At 52.0% G+C, this 18,338-nt stretch overlaps 1 protein-coding gene across 1 annotated transcript in view; it reads left to right on the forward strand.

Annotated features, from left to right (window-relative positions):
* The window catches only part of Stard10 (StAR related lipid transfer domain containing 10), a 29,602-nt gene that overhangs the window by 1,430 nt on the left and 9,834 nt on the right, over nucleotides 1-18,338 (forward strand). The window contains exons 2-3 of the mRNA XM_021166220.2: nucleotides 2,856-2,958; nucleotides 3,321-3,640. Of these exons, the coding sequence (XP_021021879.1) occupies nucleotides 2,856-2,958; nucleotides 3,321-3,640 (423 nt within the window). The remainder of the gene's footprint in view (nucleotides 1-2,855; nucleotides 2,959-3,320; nucleotides 3,641-18,338) is intronic.

Here is an 18,338-nt window from a genome sequence, read left to right on the forward strand (position 1 = left end):
CAGGCGGATTTCTGAGTTCGAGGCCAGCCTGGTCTACAAAGTGAGTGCCAGGACAGCCAGGGCTACACAGAGAAACCCTGTCTCGAAAAAAACAAAAAACAAAAAAAAAGAAATGGTATTGTTTGGATTTGAACCCAGGTCCACAGCCAGGCAGTAGGAAGCAGGGGTGACTGGGTCCTGGGATTCATGTCCAGATGCTTCTGCCAAGCTTGTTCCCTGTCTCCTGGCTCACTCTTCTTATCTCTCTTGCTTAGGGATGTGGTGCCACAGGATTTGGGACTGCTTTCATGGTCAGGAGGCTGTCAGGAGCCTCAGAGCCAGGGACATCTAAATTCATGGGATGGGGATCCAGCATGGGCAAATTAATGTGCAGGATGAAGTGACATCCTTCTACTTGTCCTCCGGCAGGTCACCTGCTATTTTGGACCCTCAAGACCCAAAAGATTTGTTCTTAGTCTGGGTGATGTGAGTGACAGCTTGGCTCCTGTCATCTGTTCCTCACTAGCTGGCTGTTTTCCCCTCAGACTGGCACCTCAGGGCCAGGGAGGTCCTGTCAGTTTGTCTTCACAGCCACTTTCTGCTCTCACCCCAGCCTTATCTCCCCACCACTCTGGACTGGAAGGTGGGCAGGAGAGGCTTAGTATTCTGATGCCTGCAATCTGCCAAGACTGGTGCTATCAGGGCTCAAAAAGCCATCAGGCCATGGTTGCTAGCTATCTCTACCTCATGGCCAGTCCCTGAAGATCCATCTCACAGAGCAATCTTTGGCTTTGCTGAGGTCCCCTCGGGCCTCCTGCCAGCCTGGGAGTATTGGTATCACAAACACCCTGAGGCTTGGGGAAGGTGGACTTGGGCAGAGGAGGTTCAGAGAGTTCATGTCTGGGGCCTCCCAAGCGCAAATCCAGCCCCCAATGCCACCTACTCATTCCCAGAGACTTCTAAAGAGTGTGGGTTCAGAGGGTGTGCGTGCAATTAGCTGACACTTCCTCCCACACCGATGGGAGGCCTGGGTATCTGAGGTCATTGCATAGGCCTGATGGGGACCTGCAGTTTTGTTTTGTTTTAGAAGACTTACTTTGTAGAACACCTTTCAGGGCCACTTTGTAGAACACCCATCATGGCTACCTGTTTGCCCCTGACTTATTTTTTATTTTTTATTTGCCAATGATTAAACCTAGGGCTCTATCACAAAGTTACAGCCTCCCTGACTATCCTGGAGCTCACTCTGTAGACCAGGCTGGCCTCGAACTCAGAAATCCACATGCCTCTGCCTCCCATGTGCCGGGATTAAAGGTGTGTGCCACCACTGCCCGGCAGCCTTTAAAAAAAATTTTTTTTTTGGTGGGGGCAAAGTCTTCCTTTGTTGCCTGTGCTGGTTTTGAACGGAATATGCAGCCCAGGGAAAGCCTTAAACTTTGGCTCCCAGTCTCCTGAGTAGCTGGGATTATAGGCCTGTGCTACCACATCCAGTTTCCTGCTTATTTTAAAAGTGGGCATGATTTACAAACATCTCAGAGCCGTGAGCACTTCAGGGGAAAAATAAAACCACACACACATCTATTTGTGAACCTGCAATGCTGAGTCTGCAGTTTTCTTTTAACACCTGTAAGAAAAGAAATCTACATGGTGAAGATAGGAGGTGACTTCTGAAGAACCAGGGAGAGAATGCAGAGGGCACAGAAGGAGCCTGGGTGGCAGAGGCTTGGTACTCTGGTTCTGGTGGGAATAGCCATTAGCGGACTCTGGCACTACTAGGTCAGTGGTAGTCACTTACTGCTCCTAATATCCAGAGGAGCACACCAAAGGCTTTCCGTGCTCGTCTCTGGCCCAGACAGTGACAAGACTGCCATGCTCATATTGGCCTGGCCCTAGCTTTCACTGGGTAGATGGGACAGGGCTCCCAGAATGGAAGAGTAGGCGGAAGAGTTAGTAGACAGGACTTACATCAGGCTACCGAGTAGAGCTCTGGGCCACTCTATTCTACAGAGGGGTGGAGGGGGCCGGTGCTCCAGTGTTCTGCAGCCCTGTGCTTTTGAGAACTAGTCTTCGCCTAGGGGAGGTGTGGGTAAATGGCTGAGAGCTAAAGAGGGGTGGGTTTGGAAGCTGCCAAATAGGGATGTAAGAGGTTGCTGGTTCAGGACCTCTCTCTGGCCAGAGTGAGGCTGAAGTGGAAATATTGCCAAATTCTAGCCAGCCTTTGAACCTTGAGCCTTTAAAGTCGGATCAACTTCTGGCTGGGTTTGCACACCCTGCTGGAAAATTGAGTTGGGTGTGTGGAGGAAGCTTGTTATGCTCTTGGTTCTTGGGGCTTGCAGGCTGTAGCCATCTCTAATTTAGTTACTGAGGGGCTGTCATCCCTATTCCTGCTAGTTAGTTTTTCAGTTGTCATGAGGGTGTGTGCCCACCCTTGAATCTCTGAAGTGTTTTGTGTGTGAACAAGCTGTTGCAGAAGCGTGTACCTGCAAGGGTGGGAGCGAAGAGTAGAGAAGAGGCTCCCAGTTAACTTCCAGAATCTCTCTTGGCACCTCAACCTTACTCTGAGAGCCCAGGCTACTTTGTTACTTCGCTATGTCGTTCCTGCTCACAGGTCCCCGGTCCTCTGATAGTCTACATCTCCCCCCGGACTTTGCCCCTTCCCCGGGACTTACGGGGGCGGGCGCTAGGACCCGGCGGGGCGGGGCGGGGCTCGGTGCTCCCGCAGTTCTTACCTCCGCAGCCTGGAAAATACCAAGCGAGGCGAGCGGAGCCCGGGAGCCCCGAGCCTAGCGGGAGGGAGGAGGGCGGAGGGGGCGCGCGGGGCGGGGGGCGCGGAGCGGGGCGGGGCCGGCGGCGGGACCCACTGCTCCTCCCCCCAGGGTCCCCGCGCGGCCCCCGGTCGCCCGGGCAGCGGAGGCAGCGGCGGCGGCGGAAGAGCTCGCACACCGGCCCCGGCGGGCCCCGGCAGAGAAGCCCGCACAGGTGAGACTCGGCCACCACGTCCCGCCCCCACCACGGCCCCGCGCGGCTTGCTGCTGAGTTAGTTGTGCGAGTCCGGCCAGCACCGCGCGGGGACTCCGTGCCAGACCCGCACTTGCGATCCCCCAGAGTCCCGCCCGGCTCTCGCGGGCTCCTGCACCCGCTACGCAGCAACCCTACTGCCGCTCCAGGGAAGTATGAGGTCGCTCCTTGTGGGAGGGTGGCCCAAGTGACTGTCCTGTGCCGGTGCACAACCGCCTGGGGCCAGTACTTGCCCTTTTCAAGCTGTCCGCTGGTCCGGGACCCCGGCTAGCCCCACCCGCGCCCCCAGCGCACTGACTCTGGTCCCCAAACCGGTCTTGCAGGTCCCAGGAAGGTGGCGTCAGCATCTGCAGCCGCGTCGACGTTGTCTGAGCCTCCGCGGAGGACCCAGGAGAGTCGGACTAGGACCAGGGCCCCGGGCCTCCCCACGCTCCCTATGGAAAAGCCAGCTGCCTCAACAGAACCCCAAGGGTCTCGGCCCGCCTTGGGCCGTGAAAGTGTCCAGGTGCCCGATGACCAGGACTTCCGCAGTTTCCGGTCAGAGTGTGAGGCTGAGGTGGGCTGGAACCTGACCTACAGCAAGGCCGGTGTGTCTGTGTGGGTGCAGGCTGTGGAGATGGATCGAACTCTGCACAAGATCAAGGTAGGATTGCCCTGTGGTACCTGCAGCCTCCACTCCTCCCGAACTGTCTCTCACAGGAGTCTCCTCGTCCATACTCAGACCAGGGACCCATAGAGGGGTGCATGTGGGCTCAGAGTCTCCTAATATAAACCAGAGGAGGTATGGTCCCCCATTACACACATGGGCCATATGACCTATCTGGATCACCGGGTTTTAACCTAGGCATGCCTGTGTGTTTAGGAGATGGGTGATGGCCAGGTACACTTAGGGGAATAGTGTCTCTCAAAGGTCTGTCTTTCAGAGTAGCTTCTGCTTGGGCCCTTAGTTTGACTCACTGGGTAGGTGAATGGCCCACTTCCTCCTTCACCGGGGGTTCTCTAGCCCGCGATGGGTCTTCTGCTCTACTTTCTGCACTCTTGGGTGCAGAAGATGAGATTCCTTCCTTCTCGATTCCTCTAGTCCTCTCTGTCCCTGCCCAGTGGCTCTATCAGGCTCTGAGCCTGCAGCAGGCCTTTAGGACTGTGGCTGGCAGCTCCTGACTGCTGTCTTGCCCTGAGCCACACTGGAGGTGCACTAGAGGAGGCAGGGTCTTAGTGTCAAGGGAAACCAGCTCAGAAGGCAGATGCCTACTCATCAGCCCCTCACTGCCATCCCCCTCCTCCCTGCCCCATGATTCTCTTCTCTCTGTCATGACAGGGTAGCTTGGAGTTTGATGGAGGCAGAGATTCTGGTCTAGGGGGCCTCAGTAGCTGTTTGTTACACGTGTGGTTTGGTTGTGAGTGCCACATTTCAGGGTGTGAACTTCCCCTTAGAGGGCTCTTGGAAGGCCATTCCCTTGCACCCTCCTGCTGCTCTAGATCTGTCACGGATGCATTCCTATTCTTAGGGTCCAGGGCACTGGACTGTCTTAACAGGGTCCCTTCTGTCTAGGACCTTTATACCAGAGCCTGAGGTGCTGGCCTTTTTCCTCTGGCCCTATGCTTTTTTTTGCCTTGCCCTAATCATTTATAGCTTTATCCATCCCCCCCCCCCCCACACACACACACAACTGGCTTGCTCTTCCTGCTGTCCCTTTGCCCTCTGTGACTGTCTCGGTCTGCCCTGGCTAACTAACTCTTTCTGGTTTCCGTGGCTACCTCCTTGCTCTGAGTCTCTTCCCGGGCTTAAAGACCCTGGGCTGGAGCTTCTTCAAGGCCTAGTGTAGGTCTGAGCCTGAGGAGCAGGGCGAGCAGGGCAGCTGGCAGTGTCAGCATGTTGCTGATTGCATGTGGGCTCCTCCCCACAGTGTCCACCAGGATAGTGGTGTTGAGGAAAGATGAACCTGGGAACCGAGTGAAAGGTGGTGGGCTGACTGAGATAGGCTGAAAGCCAGCAGTGTGCAGAAGCTGGGAAGTTTGGCTTCCCCACAGGACTGGCTCGTGTGTGTGTGTGTGTGTGTGTGTGTGTGTGTGTGTGTGNGTGTGTGTGTGTGTGTGTGTGTGTGTGTGTGTGTGTGTGTGTGTGTGTGTATGGGGGGAGTGTGTGTACTCCCACCCTTTGTCAATAGGGCGGAGCTGCCTCCTCCATCTGGCTTGGTTAATGAATAAACCCAGCCTTGCCCAGGACTGGAGTTGGCAGGTCTAGAGACCAGGTTGCCTCAAACAGACCCCTTGTGGCTAGATCAGACTTGGGAAGGGAGAATATTTGAAGAAGCTATGGTGTTAATGGGCTTCTGGGCAAGACATGTGTTCTCTTCAACACCCCGGTTCAGTGCTTTACATACTGAACAGAGGCTAAAGTATTAGACAGCCTTTTGTACAACCTGCTTTGTAACCCCCTCCTCCTACAACAGGATGCAGGCAAGGATACTAAGAACTAGAGAATGTCAGGGCTATGCATGTGGCTAAGGAGAGAGAGGGAGAGAGAGGGAGAGGGCACTTAGAGCCCTGATGGGTTAGTCTCCAAGTCTAATCTTGTCTCTAACTTTTCTACCATACTGACTTAGCTAGCCCCATTTCAGGCAGTAGAGGAGGAGGTAAGCAGAACCTAGGCCCAGGGAGGAGGCTGGCACCTTAGTTATAGGTATCACCAGTGGCCAGACTCCATGCCTGGTCCTCTCAGCACAGCAGCTAGAACTCTGGGAGATGAGCTGAGGTCTCTGAGCTGCCTGTCCCCAGATTCCAGGACTTCCAATTGCCACACAGTTAGCCTGTTTCTGATAAGCACCCTGCTTCCAGGCAAGCATTTTCTCTTGGTTTTCTGATTTAGCCTCAGGCCAGTCCTGGGGAGTCTTTGGTTTGTCTCTGTAATGTTATTAAGAAAGAAACAGACCAAAAGAAAGCCGAGCCTACAACTGAGGCAGGCGTGCAGCCCAGGTCAGTGTGCTCCAGGGTTGCTGGCCCTCTCTGATGAATTTGCATCCTTGGGCAACACTGGCCTTTAACCCTATCAATAACTCTTTGAAGAACTAAAGGACGTTATGTTCTCATCCTCTTACTCTTGTTTGATGGATGACAAAGCTGAGGCCCAGAGGGGTGAGTGACTCTTGCCAAGGTCGGACATCAGGTAGAAAACAGAGTCCCAGGGGTCATTGGGTCATTGCAGGAAACTGGGACTTTACCTCAGTTGTTTGTTGAAATTCTGGTTCCCCTCTTCCCCTTTCTAGCCCCTCTCTCCTGCACCAGGGCATGCCCTGTGCTCTCTCTCTCTCTCTCTCTCTCTCTCTCTCTCTCTCTCTGTGTGTGTGTGTGTGTTGGGAGCATGCCTTCTTATTTTCTTGATTGATTCCACCCTGCTCTTCTCCCGATCTCTGTGTTCAAAGGTCCCTGGAAGCCACCATGACTCTGGGCCCAGCAGACAGCTAGGACAAATAAAAGGGGCTGATGGAGGCTACCCCTACTTTTTCCCTCCCTCCTGGCCTCTGGCCTGCTCTGGCTTCAGGCCTGCACTGGGCCCTGGGTTAGTGGACAGGAGGCAGACAGTTCCTCCTGCATGTCTAGGCTCTGCACCAGAGGCAGATGCTGAGTATGAACCCCAGAGCCAAGGCAGAGGGCTGCTTAGAACCCAGACCCAGGTTTCCCAAAGCCCAGGCTTGAAGACATCTAAAATATTTTTTCAGTCATTCAACCAGGGAATCGTCTAGATCTGCATCTTTTTGCTTTGTGTGACTGAAGCACATCCCTTCTGCTCTCTGGGATGTCTGGTCACCTGCCATTGGACCTTTCTGATTTAAAGGACTTCTGAACTCAGTGGCTAAGCCAGGGCACATGGGGGAAGAGAACAGGGCAGCCCTGGCAAGCGTGCTCTGGATGACCTGTGTGCAAGTCTTCTGATGCTTACTGTATGTCTTGCTATGTAGCAGGCAGAGGATGACTCCTGGGTTCTTTCTAATGCTTTCAGAACTTGCTGGAGAGAGGAAAGGCAATTATGGGTGCATCCAGACCCACAGGGCATAGGTCTGTAAGCAGCAGGAGTGACCCAAGAAGGAACCAGGACCTATGACAAGAGCAGACTGGTGTCAGTATCGCTGAGGGCTTTGAGTTAGAACATCAGTGAGAGTTCCTGAGAGCCTCTTGCCACATGAAACTGGTTAATAGGGACTTGTCTCCTGATTCCTGGTCCTGTGGGCTTTCCCTCTCCTTTGGCGAAAGCTCTAGATATCCTCTCCTGGCCTGGACTCACTGTCTGCCTGTCCCATGCCACAGGCACTTGGCGTACAGTCTTCTCAATCTAGTGTCCTGGTCTTAATACCCATCTCATGAACACTACATTCTCCTGTGACGTATGGCTCATGCAGGGATCTCTGGGGACCTTCCTTACCTTTAGAGTCTAAGCCATCCTGGGAAAGACAAGGGTATATAGGGCCATCATCCTATGAGGTAGGACCCTTTGGTCCAATGGAGTACATGTGGAAAATGGAGGCTCAGAGCAGGGGTCCACCTGTACAAGACCAAACAGAAGTGGCTGAAGCGGATGAGAACTGAAGGCCTTGCCTCCCCCTGCCTCAATAAAAACTGTCTTCTCAGCTGGGCGTGGTGGCACACACCTTTAATCCCAGCACTATGGAGGCAGAGGCAGGCGGATTTCTGAGTTCGAGGCCAGCCTGGTCTACAAAGCGAGTTCCAGGACAGCCAGGGCTACACAGAGAAACCCTGTCTCAAAACAAACAAACAAACAAACTAACAAACAAACAAACAAACAAACAAAAAAACTGTCTTCTCTCTGCCCCTTGGCCTAGTTCTTTCAGCCCTGTGAGCCTTTCTGTCTCCAGAACCCCATGGAGATTCACCTGCTGTCTTTGGGTCTCTCTGTGCTGTGTCATTGTGAGAGGATACCTTGGAGGGAACCCAAATGGGTAAAAGTCCAGTCCTCACTGTGTGATCTGAAGGGTCACTTCACCTCTCTGGGTCTGTTTTCTTGTCTGTGATGGCAAGGCTGAGAGGTGATATGGTTTTAGGAGCTGGGGGAGTTCAGCTCCTGGTTTGGCCTTTGCTTCTCGAGGGTCAGTGAGTCCATCTCTACGGGAAGTTGCAGGGCAGGTGGTTTGTAGAGGTGATTCTAAACCTTAGGCCAGGACGGTGATGTGAGTGTACTGCAGGGCATAGGTAAGGCTGGTCAACTAAGGCTTGGTCTATGCCAGCAAGAAAGCCCCCTAGGTGAGCACTCTGAATCCAGGGATAGCTCCGAGGAGTCTACCTTGACCTGACTGACATAGGAGTCCTAGAAGAAGAGGCCTCCAGAGATGTCCTGGGGAAGAGAGTTCTAGAGAGGTTCCCAGGGCATTAATAGTGTGTACTATGGGCAAGATGCACTAAAAGGGGGGTGGGGGGAACAGTCAGCAGTGACTGGGGGTGTTGAGGAAACCTTTCTGGCTTGAGGTGCCTGTTTGAGTTGAAGAGAGAGAACACAAGGTTCAAAGTGTTAGCTGTGTGGCTCTGGGCTGCTTCTACTTCCTCCTCTGTTTGACGTGGACAGAAGTATCAGTTTGCCTGTGTTCTGTCACTTCAGTTACTCATTCAGTGAACATCACTGGATAGCCTCTCTATCTGGACCCGGGCTGGAAGTAAGGGACAGCCAGGAATTGAAGGGTTCCCAGATGAACCCAGAGTGGCCACTGAGTCAGCCAGTCCTGGAGTACAATGGTGGTGGCTTTGGGATTGAGGGGGAGTAGGAGTTTGTCAGCATTCAGAGCGCTCTGGACAGGTACAAAGAGGAGGTTAAGATGGAGGAGACAGGACAGGGCATTGGAGGAGTTGCCCTGGTTGAGAATAGGGGGTAGAAAGGGATTAGTGAGCTAGGCCAGGCCTTTGGCTTTCTGGAACTAGGGGTCTTATGGTGCCAGGGTTTTGCTATTGGGAGAGGCTGCACCTGCCTGGGCAGTGGTACTGAGTCTGTGCCAGAGTAGAGGCTGAGGCCAGTGCAGCTTGGGATCCGCCCAGAGGGATGAGGAGGGATGGGAAAATGAAGTGCAAACTGTGAGTGTGCTGAGGTAGAAGATGGTGGGATGCACGGCCCCTTGTGGCCCTTGCTGTGGCAGTGAGTGGGAGAGTCCAGGTTATGTCCCTGTCGGGGGTAGGGAAGTCTACAGTTCCTAGGCTGACTTAGTGCCCTCCACACCCAGTTCCCCAGGCTCCAGCTTTTAAACTTTAACGAGCCTCAGCTCAGTTTCCAGCCGAGAGTGTTTAAAGTTTCAGGAGATGAGAGAAAAGAGCAGTCCTGGAGACAGCTGGGTCCTCTTTCTTCCCTTGTGCCTCTGTGCCTGGCTGGACCACCTGGAGCCAGAGGCCTGGGTACCATGACCCTGGAGACTTGGCTCTCTGTGCAGGTCTGGGACCTACACTGGACCTCTCTAGAGTGTTCCCAAAGACCTGGGTGCCAGGTCGCCAACAAGCATAGATGGGGATAGAATCCAGTCACAACCCAGACCCCTTACCCGGGCAGATGATCATCCTCTAGCCACAGGAGGAGGGACAAAGCTCAGAGTAGGTGTCAGGTTGGCAGTGTTCCCAACCCTCTCATTGCTCTTTATGTCCCCTTGTAGCATGCTTGTGTTATTGAAGATGCTATAGGTCCCTATAGAGACTTAAAAACATGGGATTGGAGAGTCCCGTGCCAAATACACACACTTGTCACTTGCCATTAAATGGAGCTTGTGGCCAGTGGCTCAGGGCAGCTGGCACTGTTTTCTGAAGCTGTGTGTATGTATATATGTATGTATGTATGTATGTATGTTTTATGTGTATGTGCACATATGCATGCATATGCATATGCCATGGCTGGAGTGTGGAGATCCGAGGGCAACTTGAGAGAGTTGGTTCTCTCCTTCTGCCATGCACATCCCAGATGTTGAACGCAGGCCCTTAGTCTTGGTAGCTGGCGCCATCTCACTGGCCCTCTCTGGCGTACCACTGCCTTCCTGTCTTCCAGCCTGGGCTCCCAGAAGGCAGGCATATGCCACATCTCTAGAATCTTTCTGTCCTGGGGCAGGTATACAGTATCTGCACAGGTGGGAAGTAGGGCTAACACCTGGGCCATTTAATCTTATTAGGTTTCTGTCACAATGCTTATCAGTGCTGGCTCCCAAAGGTCCCCTCATCATTTCCTGGTCCCTGCTCTCTGTCTTTGGACCTTTCTAGATGTCCCGGGACCTAGGAATGGGTGAGAGGTGATAAGACTTGCTGTAGAGAGAGGCCTGGTAGCTAGAGGGGATCTGCATCCCCTGTGTGTCTCTAGCATGTGTGCATTCATGCATACATACATTTAATCACGGAGTCCATACATTTAAAGAGTGCATACTTATATGCCAAGCATAGTGTTCTGCAGGAATTTGGCACCAAATCACACTTATCAGACCCTGTTGTTATGAGGTTCATATCCTGTCAGGGAGCCAAGCAAAACAGAAGCAAACAGCTGAAGAAGATACCAGAGGGTGGCTCTGTTCTAAGCACAGGGTAATTTGATGGGGGTGGAGGATTCTGCATGTGGGTTTCTGTGTATGGAACTGGACTGTGGGTGGCTGTGTGCGATACAGCCTTCAGATGAGCAGACTGAGAGCCCCTCACAAGCAGGTGCAAGGTTCTCCAACCCCAAGCAGGCATCTGAGATGTTTGGGTCATTCCACACTGAATACATGTGTGTGCCAAGTGTGAGTCTCTGTGTTTCTGTGTCTGGCATTACTGTGTGTGTGAGTCACACCCCCTCACTGCAGGAGCAGAGTTGTCTCTGATCCAATTATGTCTGCTCAGCTGTCTCCTGGCAGCTCCTGCCCCCTGGTGCAGCTCTGCCTCTGCCATGGCTTCCCCTTCCTGCTGCTTCTGAAAGCCTCTGTCTGCCTCTGTCTTCTCTCTGGGTCTCGGGATATCCCTTTTCCAACCTTCTCTTCCCCCTGCCTGGTAACTGCCTGTGTCCCTGATGCTCTGCTTGGTCCTCTTCTCCCCCGCCCCACTCTCTTTCTTTCCCCCTTGTCTCAGTTGTGTATTCATTTAGCAAGCTTCCTCTTCTGCTGTCTACCGACTGCCAGCTATTGTGTTGTGGATATGGAGACAGATCAGACCTGGGCCCTCCCCTCCAGAGACTCCAGGCCTGGTGGAGAGACGGGGAAAGCCTTCACAGGAGTGCTGGGACAGAACTTGTGCTGAGACTAGTGACTGACAGACAGCCTGAAGATGGGACAGGGTGTGAGACAGGACTTCCACAGGGAGTGGTGCCTAGGCCTAGCCAGATGCTGGAGGTCTGTGAGCACCTGGATGCAGCAGATGCACACACTAGGCCTGACAGTTGGATTTTATCCTGAAGCTCGGAAAGGGAGAGGCTTCCAAGCTTGGCAGTGCTGTTGTCAGTTCCAGGGCTTAGAAACCTCCCCGGTCAGGGGACCTATTGACTGGGAACCTGGAGACTTGAGAGGGGGATATGGCTACAGAGGCCAAGCAGGGATGGGGCAGAGAGGGCTTGCCCAGAAGGAAGGCTGTGGTTCACCAGGGCTAGGGAGAAAGGAGAGGAAGGAATTGGTTCAGAGCCAAGCCTGGGTTCCAGGCACTGGAGGGAAGCAGGTACTTGGGACAGCTAACGAGTTTGTGTTGGACATGGGGAACCCAGTGGCCTGGGGGCTGGCTAGGGCTTGTTGCCCAGGAGATGACTGAGGCAGAAGTCATCTTTAGGGCTCCTCATCCACGGTGGTCCCTGATACCAGGGGAGTGTTTGTTGTTATCCGCCTCAGTGTCCAGTTGTGTCTCACATCACCAGTCCCCTGCTCTATCTCATTTTCTTCTACCTCCCCATTATACCTCTCGTTTCCAGCTCCCCCTCCCTCCTCTGTCTCCCCCTGCCCTCATGGTAAGAGCGGAAAGGCAGAAGAATTGAACAGGAGGTCAGCCTCTGCAGCCTTGCCTTCTTCATCTCTGCTCAGAGCTGAGCCTGCTGCTGAAGCTGGGGGTGGGGGTGGGGGTGTCCAGGGAAGCTGCAGGAGACCAGTGGGAGGGAGGGCACCAGTCAGAGCCCGGATGAGTCAGCCAGCCCTGGATGGAGAGCAGCAGAGAAGGGCCTGGGTGGGTCCCCACTGGAAGCTCTGTATACAGAAGACACAGCAGGACATCTCTCCTCCACCAGTCTTGGGGATGCCTGAGAAAAGTGGAGTCTCAGGAAGTTGCTGCCAGACAGACCCCTTCCCTTCAGAGGAGAAGGCTATGAGGACCAATGGCCATTTTCCAGGGAGACTAGTGAGCTGGAAGACAGGGACAGAGACTTTGTATTAGGCTGACAGATGTGTGTTCTTTATAGATGTGTGAGCCCTCCAGTAGGCTCACCCCAAGCAAAGGTGGCCCCGAGAGCCCCTCTTCATTCCTCACATACCCTATAAGCTCCAGCCTCTAGCGTGGACAGCCCTCATCTGGCTAAGTGCTAGCCCACCTGGCATTCCCTGGTTCTCTCACAGACTTAGGGACCAGGCTTCGGGGTAGACTTTGGGTTATACTGGCTCTAGGCAGGTTCCTCCGTACCCCTTTTCCAAACCGCCATTCACTAAGGGATACTGACTTCCCAGAGAGTGGGCAAAGCTGTCCAGCCACTAGCACAGAGCCTGGCACGGCAGGCTCTCCATTAACAGTTGCTGAATGGATGAATGAATGAGCAGGTTGAGTACCCAAGGGACAGCTCCATTTCCTGCCTTATCCTTGTTCACTCAGGGTGACTCAGGTTACCACATGCGGCTGCATGTGCCTTCTTCCCAAAGCCAGCAGGTTCTGGTTCCCGGCTTGTACCAGTTTCTGCCAAGGGCCTTTTCCCCCTTTCACCTGGATGCCACCTGCCCATCTGGCTTTCCTTTAGGATTTGGCTTTGCCATGTTTTCCTTTGCCTGTAGGTCCTCTTCCTTCTGTCTCTGCCCTGACCCTGCAGGGTCATCCTTGCCTGCTTCCTGCCCTGGCCCAGGAGTGAGTGGCCTAAGACCCCTCTGGTTCCTACTTCTAGCACAGTCTCTTTGGTGATCAGTGGCGTACAAGCCAGATACTGCTGAGCATTTCCAATAACTTGTGTCAGCCCACAGTGTCAGGCCTCAGCCTGGGTGAGCCTGGACTCTCAGGTCCAGGGACACGGTCTTCAAGGCTCTGGATAGAACACCTTCAACTTCAACAAGTCCTCCTCCTCCTCCTCCTCCTCCTCCTCCTCCTCCTCCTTTTTCTTCTCCTCCTCTCTCTTCTCCTTCTCCTCTTCCTCCTTCTCTTCCTCCTTACCTCCCCCACCCCCACCCCTTTCTTAGGACAGGGTTTCTCTGTGTTGCCCTGGCTGTGCTGGAACTTGCTCTGTAGACCAGGCTAGCCTCAAACTTAGAAATCCACCTGCCTCTGCCTCCTGTGCTGGGAATAAAGGCGTGCACCACCACCACCTGACCTGGACGGAACTTCTAATTAGGAGGACACCAAAATGTGTTTCTTCACAGGTCTTACTATAGCCAGGCTGACATCAAACTAATTTATTCTCCTGCATTAGTTTCCTATGCACTGGGATTACAGATGTGCAAGATGAAACAGTGGATTTAAAAAAAATTCATAAATATTATAGCAAGAGTAAGAATTCAAAAATTAAAACCTGGCACATGCCCAAAGGTTCAAGAACTAGGTATGCTGAGGCAGGAGGACCACGTAAATTCAAGAGTTTGAGGCCAGCCTGGATAAACAGCAGAAGCCTTGTGGGATAGGGTGTCAGTGGGAGAGAATGAGGGGTGGTGTATAGCTTATTTGGTACTTGGTAGAGTGCTTGCCTGACAGGCACACACATGAAGCCTTGTGTTTGGTTCTCAGAACTTTATAAACTGGGTGTAGTGGTGTAAGCCTATGATCTCTGTACTGGGGAGGTGCAGACTGGGGGTGGGAGGGCAGAAATTTTAGATGATCTTTGGCTATGTAGCAAGTCCAAGGCCAGCCTGGTCTACATGAGACTGTCTCAATTTTTTTGTTTGTTTGTTTGCTTGTTTTTAATAAAAAAAAAACAGACCAGACCAGACCAAACCAGACCCTGGTTTCCCAAAGGGGCCATTCCACACTCCTTCCAGCTCTTTTTCAAGGGTGCAGGTAATCCATGTGTCATTGACACAATGTGCAGTTTGTGTGCTGTTATGTTCATTTAAATCTTCATGGGTAGATGTTGCTCACATCACTGGAGTTATTAATTCATGAACAGTTCTGGCAGCTGCTTTCCACCAGGCCTGCTCTGGGCTCTGAGGGTTTGCCCCCCTCCCCCGTCCTGGGGGTGGGGCGGGGTGGACAACACAGCCCTTGATGGCTGCACAGTCCTCAGGGTGATGTGTCATTCTGAACGGAACTGGCCTTGCTTATGCTGTTCTCCAATGTAATTTTCTAATTACAAATTCAATAATACACTCATGAATATTGTAACAACTTTTCTTATTTTATTTTTTCCTGAGCTTAGTGTTTTTTTTTCTGAGTACTGGGGATTGAACCCTGGCCCTCATACAGGCTAGGCAAACACTCTGTCTCAGTTCTTTGTGTGTTAGGTGCACATGCATGTGTGTGCATGCACATGTATATATACAGAGGCCAGAGCAAAATCTTGGCTATCACACCTCAGGTACCATTTTCCTTGCTGCTGCTGTTGCTGCTGCTGCTCTTCTTCTTCTGTTGTTTTGGTTCTAGTGTCTCTCATGGGCTGGAACCTGACAAGTAGCCTAGGCTGGCCCATGAGCACCAGTGACCTGCCTTCCTCTATCTCTTGAAGTGCTGAGACTAGCAGTTTGGGTTACTGCCCTTTTAAAAAATTACTAAATTTTGTGTGTTTTGCCTACATGTATGTCTGTGAGTGTGCAGGTATACAGCCAGAGGTGAATATCTGGTATTGTCTTTTATTGCTCTCCAGTTGTGGTTTTTCATACAGGGCCTCATTGAGCCTGCGCCTGCTATTTTAGCTGCAGTGCTGGCCGTGAGCCCCTGGGACCCACCTGTTTTCACCATGCAATTCTGAGGTTACAGATGTCTGCTGCAGTGCTGGGCTTTGCCATGGTGCTGGTGATCTGAACCCAGGTCCTTACGCTTGCACAGCAGCCTCTTTACCGACTGAGCCTTCTCCCCAGCCCTGTCCCTGAGCTTTTTCTTTTTTATTTTGAGACAGGGTCTCATTAAGCTGTCTAGGCTGGCTTTGAACTTGCAATCTTCCTGCCTTGGCCTCTCAAGTAGCTAGGATTTCATGGCTGTGCCAACCAGGCCTGGCTTGGCAATTATTTTCTAGAATGATACAGCTAGATGTTTACTGCCACTGCATATCGTTCTTTTCCTTGGGTGGTGGGGCTGCTGAGGTCCCGATCCACGGCATTGCTCTATTTGTATCACTAAGCTATACCTAGAGCCCTGGGTAACACTCTAACCTCATCCTTATAAGGAGTTGAGTATTTCATATATTTGTGGGCATGTTCACATGCTAGTTTATGAATATAAATAGGTACCTCAATATTTTTCTGATGATGATGATGATTGGTTTTTCGAGACAGGGCTTCTCTGTGTAGCCCTGGATGTCCTAGAACTCACTCTGTAGACCAGGCTGGCCTTGAACTCAGAGATTTGCCTGCTCTGCCTCCTGACTGCTGGAATTAAAGGTGTGCATCACTACACCTTGCCAAATTATTATTTTTTTGAGACAGATATCTCATAATGTTGGCCAGGCTAGTTTTCAAAGGGTGAAAACTTTCTCCTTCTGCCTCCTAAGGAGCTGAGATTGTAGGCCCACGGTCCTAACTAGCTCATTTACTTTTGTTGACTATTAAAGATTTAAAAAAACAAGTTCCAGCTGGTCGGTGGTGGCACACGCCTTTAATCCTAGCACTTGGGAGGCAGAGGCAGGCAGAATTCTGAGTTCGAGGCCTGCCTGGACAGCCAGGGCTATATAGAGAAACCCTGTCTCGAAAAACCAAAAAAAAAAAAAAAAAAAAAAAAGTTCCAGATCTTGCCTGGAGCTGCCTCTTGGTATTTCTGATCCACTCCAACCCNAAAAAAAAAAAAAAAAAAAAAAAGTTCCAGATCTTGCCTGGAGCTGCCTCTTGGTATTTCTGATCCACTCCAACCCCTCTACTCCTTTGTCAGAGGAATTTTCATTAAGGCAAAATTTTTTTACAAGTACCCAGTGGTCTTTCCCAGCTGTGCAGGTGTCTGAATTGAAATGGAACACTATGAGTTAGTAGCCAATATCCAGCATCCATGAGTTAGAGAAGCCTATGCCGGCACAGCCTCTCTATGAGCCCCATTCATGAAGCAGCTCTTAAGTGAGCACTTGGTCTATGTCAGGGGCCACAGAACTGCAGGCAGAAGAATGCAATGCCTACTTGAGACAGAACGATTGCCTGGAGAGGAGAGGACAAGGAGGTCTGGGGTACAGCACAGCCTGAAGAATTTAGAAACAAGACAGCAGACACGTTAGGAGAGGAGCCAGTGACGGGATGTCCTGGGAGGCGTTTGGGACAGACCTGGAGGAGTGGCTACCTCGTTTTTCATCATTACAGGACTGACAGGTGTCTCTCCTCTTCCCTCTTGCCAGCCTCTGGAGAAGGGTCTTAGGAGTTTGCATTCTGGGGACCCCAGAATCTTAAGACAAGAAGCAGGTCCTTCCTCAGATGCCCTGGGCCTGGTTTCCTGTGGAAACAGCGAAGTGTAGGGAGAGCCAGAGCAGAGCTGGCCGAGGGCCTGCTGTGGGGCTTGTGCCATCTGGGCCTCTCAGATCCCCTGCTCCTGGTCCTGCCCACATAGGGCAGGGCCTGGCTGTAGGTCATGAAAGGTGACTGAGTTGTTCTATACAGGTCTTCCTATAGCAAGAATCCACCTGTTTGTCCACTCAACCTCTCTTTTCTTTATAACCTTGCCCTATGGGGGTTATCAGGAAGACACTCCTTGGGTGTGGCCAGTAGAAGGCACATATTTGAAGGCTTTTTGTGCAAGTCTTCTCTAATCCTCATAGCACTCTCCAGGGAACAGTGATCCTCCTCTGACAGGTACTGATGCTGGGACTTAAAGCTTCTTCCTTTGCTCAAGCTCAGACCACATAGCCAGGATGCAGCAAGGAGAGATCTGTCACATGCATAGCAGTCCAGAGCTGCTAGGGAAATTGAAAGCCTGAAGGGCCCTGGCAGGGCACTGTGATAGCCTGAGGCTTCTCAGAGAGGCAGAGCCCAGGTGCTGGGTTTCAGAAAAGCATGGCCCTGCCTTTGAACTTGGGGAGGTGTGGTAAAGCAGGTCAGATGAAGAATCTGTTAGGTCTTCCTCTCTGGCCAGCCATCCCTCCAGAAGGTCATGAGCACAGCATTGTGTGGTCCTTAGCAGGCTTTGGTTGCCAGCATGCTTATTTCAGTTGGGCAACAATTCTGATGCTTTGGAGTCAGAAGTCTGTGAACTCCGGTTCTCTGCTCTGGTACTATGTGGCCTTGGTCCATCATTATACCTCTCTGGGCCCGTTTCAGCATTGTGCACTGGAAGATTATGAAGGTGCTGTGTTTTCCCACTGGGGAGGCTTAGCCCAGAAAAAGGTAAGGGAAGACCTACTAACTTCTCAACACAGAATATCTGAGCAGGTGGTCCTGTGAAGGGAGTAGCCATTAAGCAACCAATAAGACAGATATTGCCTTGTTCTATGGAAAATTGCCAGGTAAGGACAGCCATATTTTGAATGTTCACAATACTCTAGGCATATTTCATACATTATCTCATCTAGTCACAATATCCTTGGGAGCCCCAGATTTTTATGTGAGGAAACCAAGGCTTGTGTGTTAAATCTTGTGCCTGGGGATAATAGCTGGGTTATGCAGTAGAATTGCCTGCTGCAGAGTGTTCATGGGTGTTCCCTGGCAGTCCTCCTTGCTTATCCAGTTCCTTCTGCTGTGACTCTGTGGGTTTGGGGTGCTGACTTAGGGCTATGCTTGGGAGTTCTGGGTAGCCTCACACAGTCATAGTAGTCCATCATCATATCAAGATTTGGAGACAGTTCAGGAGACACTTGGTCCCTCTGGGACTCACTTGTAACATGGAAGCTGCCACATATATTCACACACGCTATATCCACACACACTATATTTACACACGCTATATCCAGACTTTGAAAGCTTTACAGCCCAGCAGGGATCCTAGCACTCTCTGCCCCTGAACTTGGCAAACATCCTCCTCCTAGACTGAGCTTCTCCAGGAAACCTGCTCCACACCGGCCCCTGAGGAGCCAGGCTGCTCTGAGCCCTACCAGGCATGTTAGGTCACCTTCC

This window comes from Mus caroli, chromosome 7 (genome assembly GCF_900094665.2).
Source record: "Mus caroli chromosome 7, CAROLI_EIJ_v1.1, whole genome shotgun sequence".
NCBI lineage: Eukaryota > Metazoa > Chordata > Mammalia > Rodentia > Muridae > Mus > Mus caroli.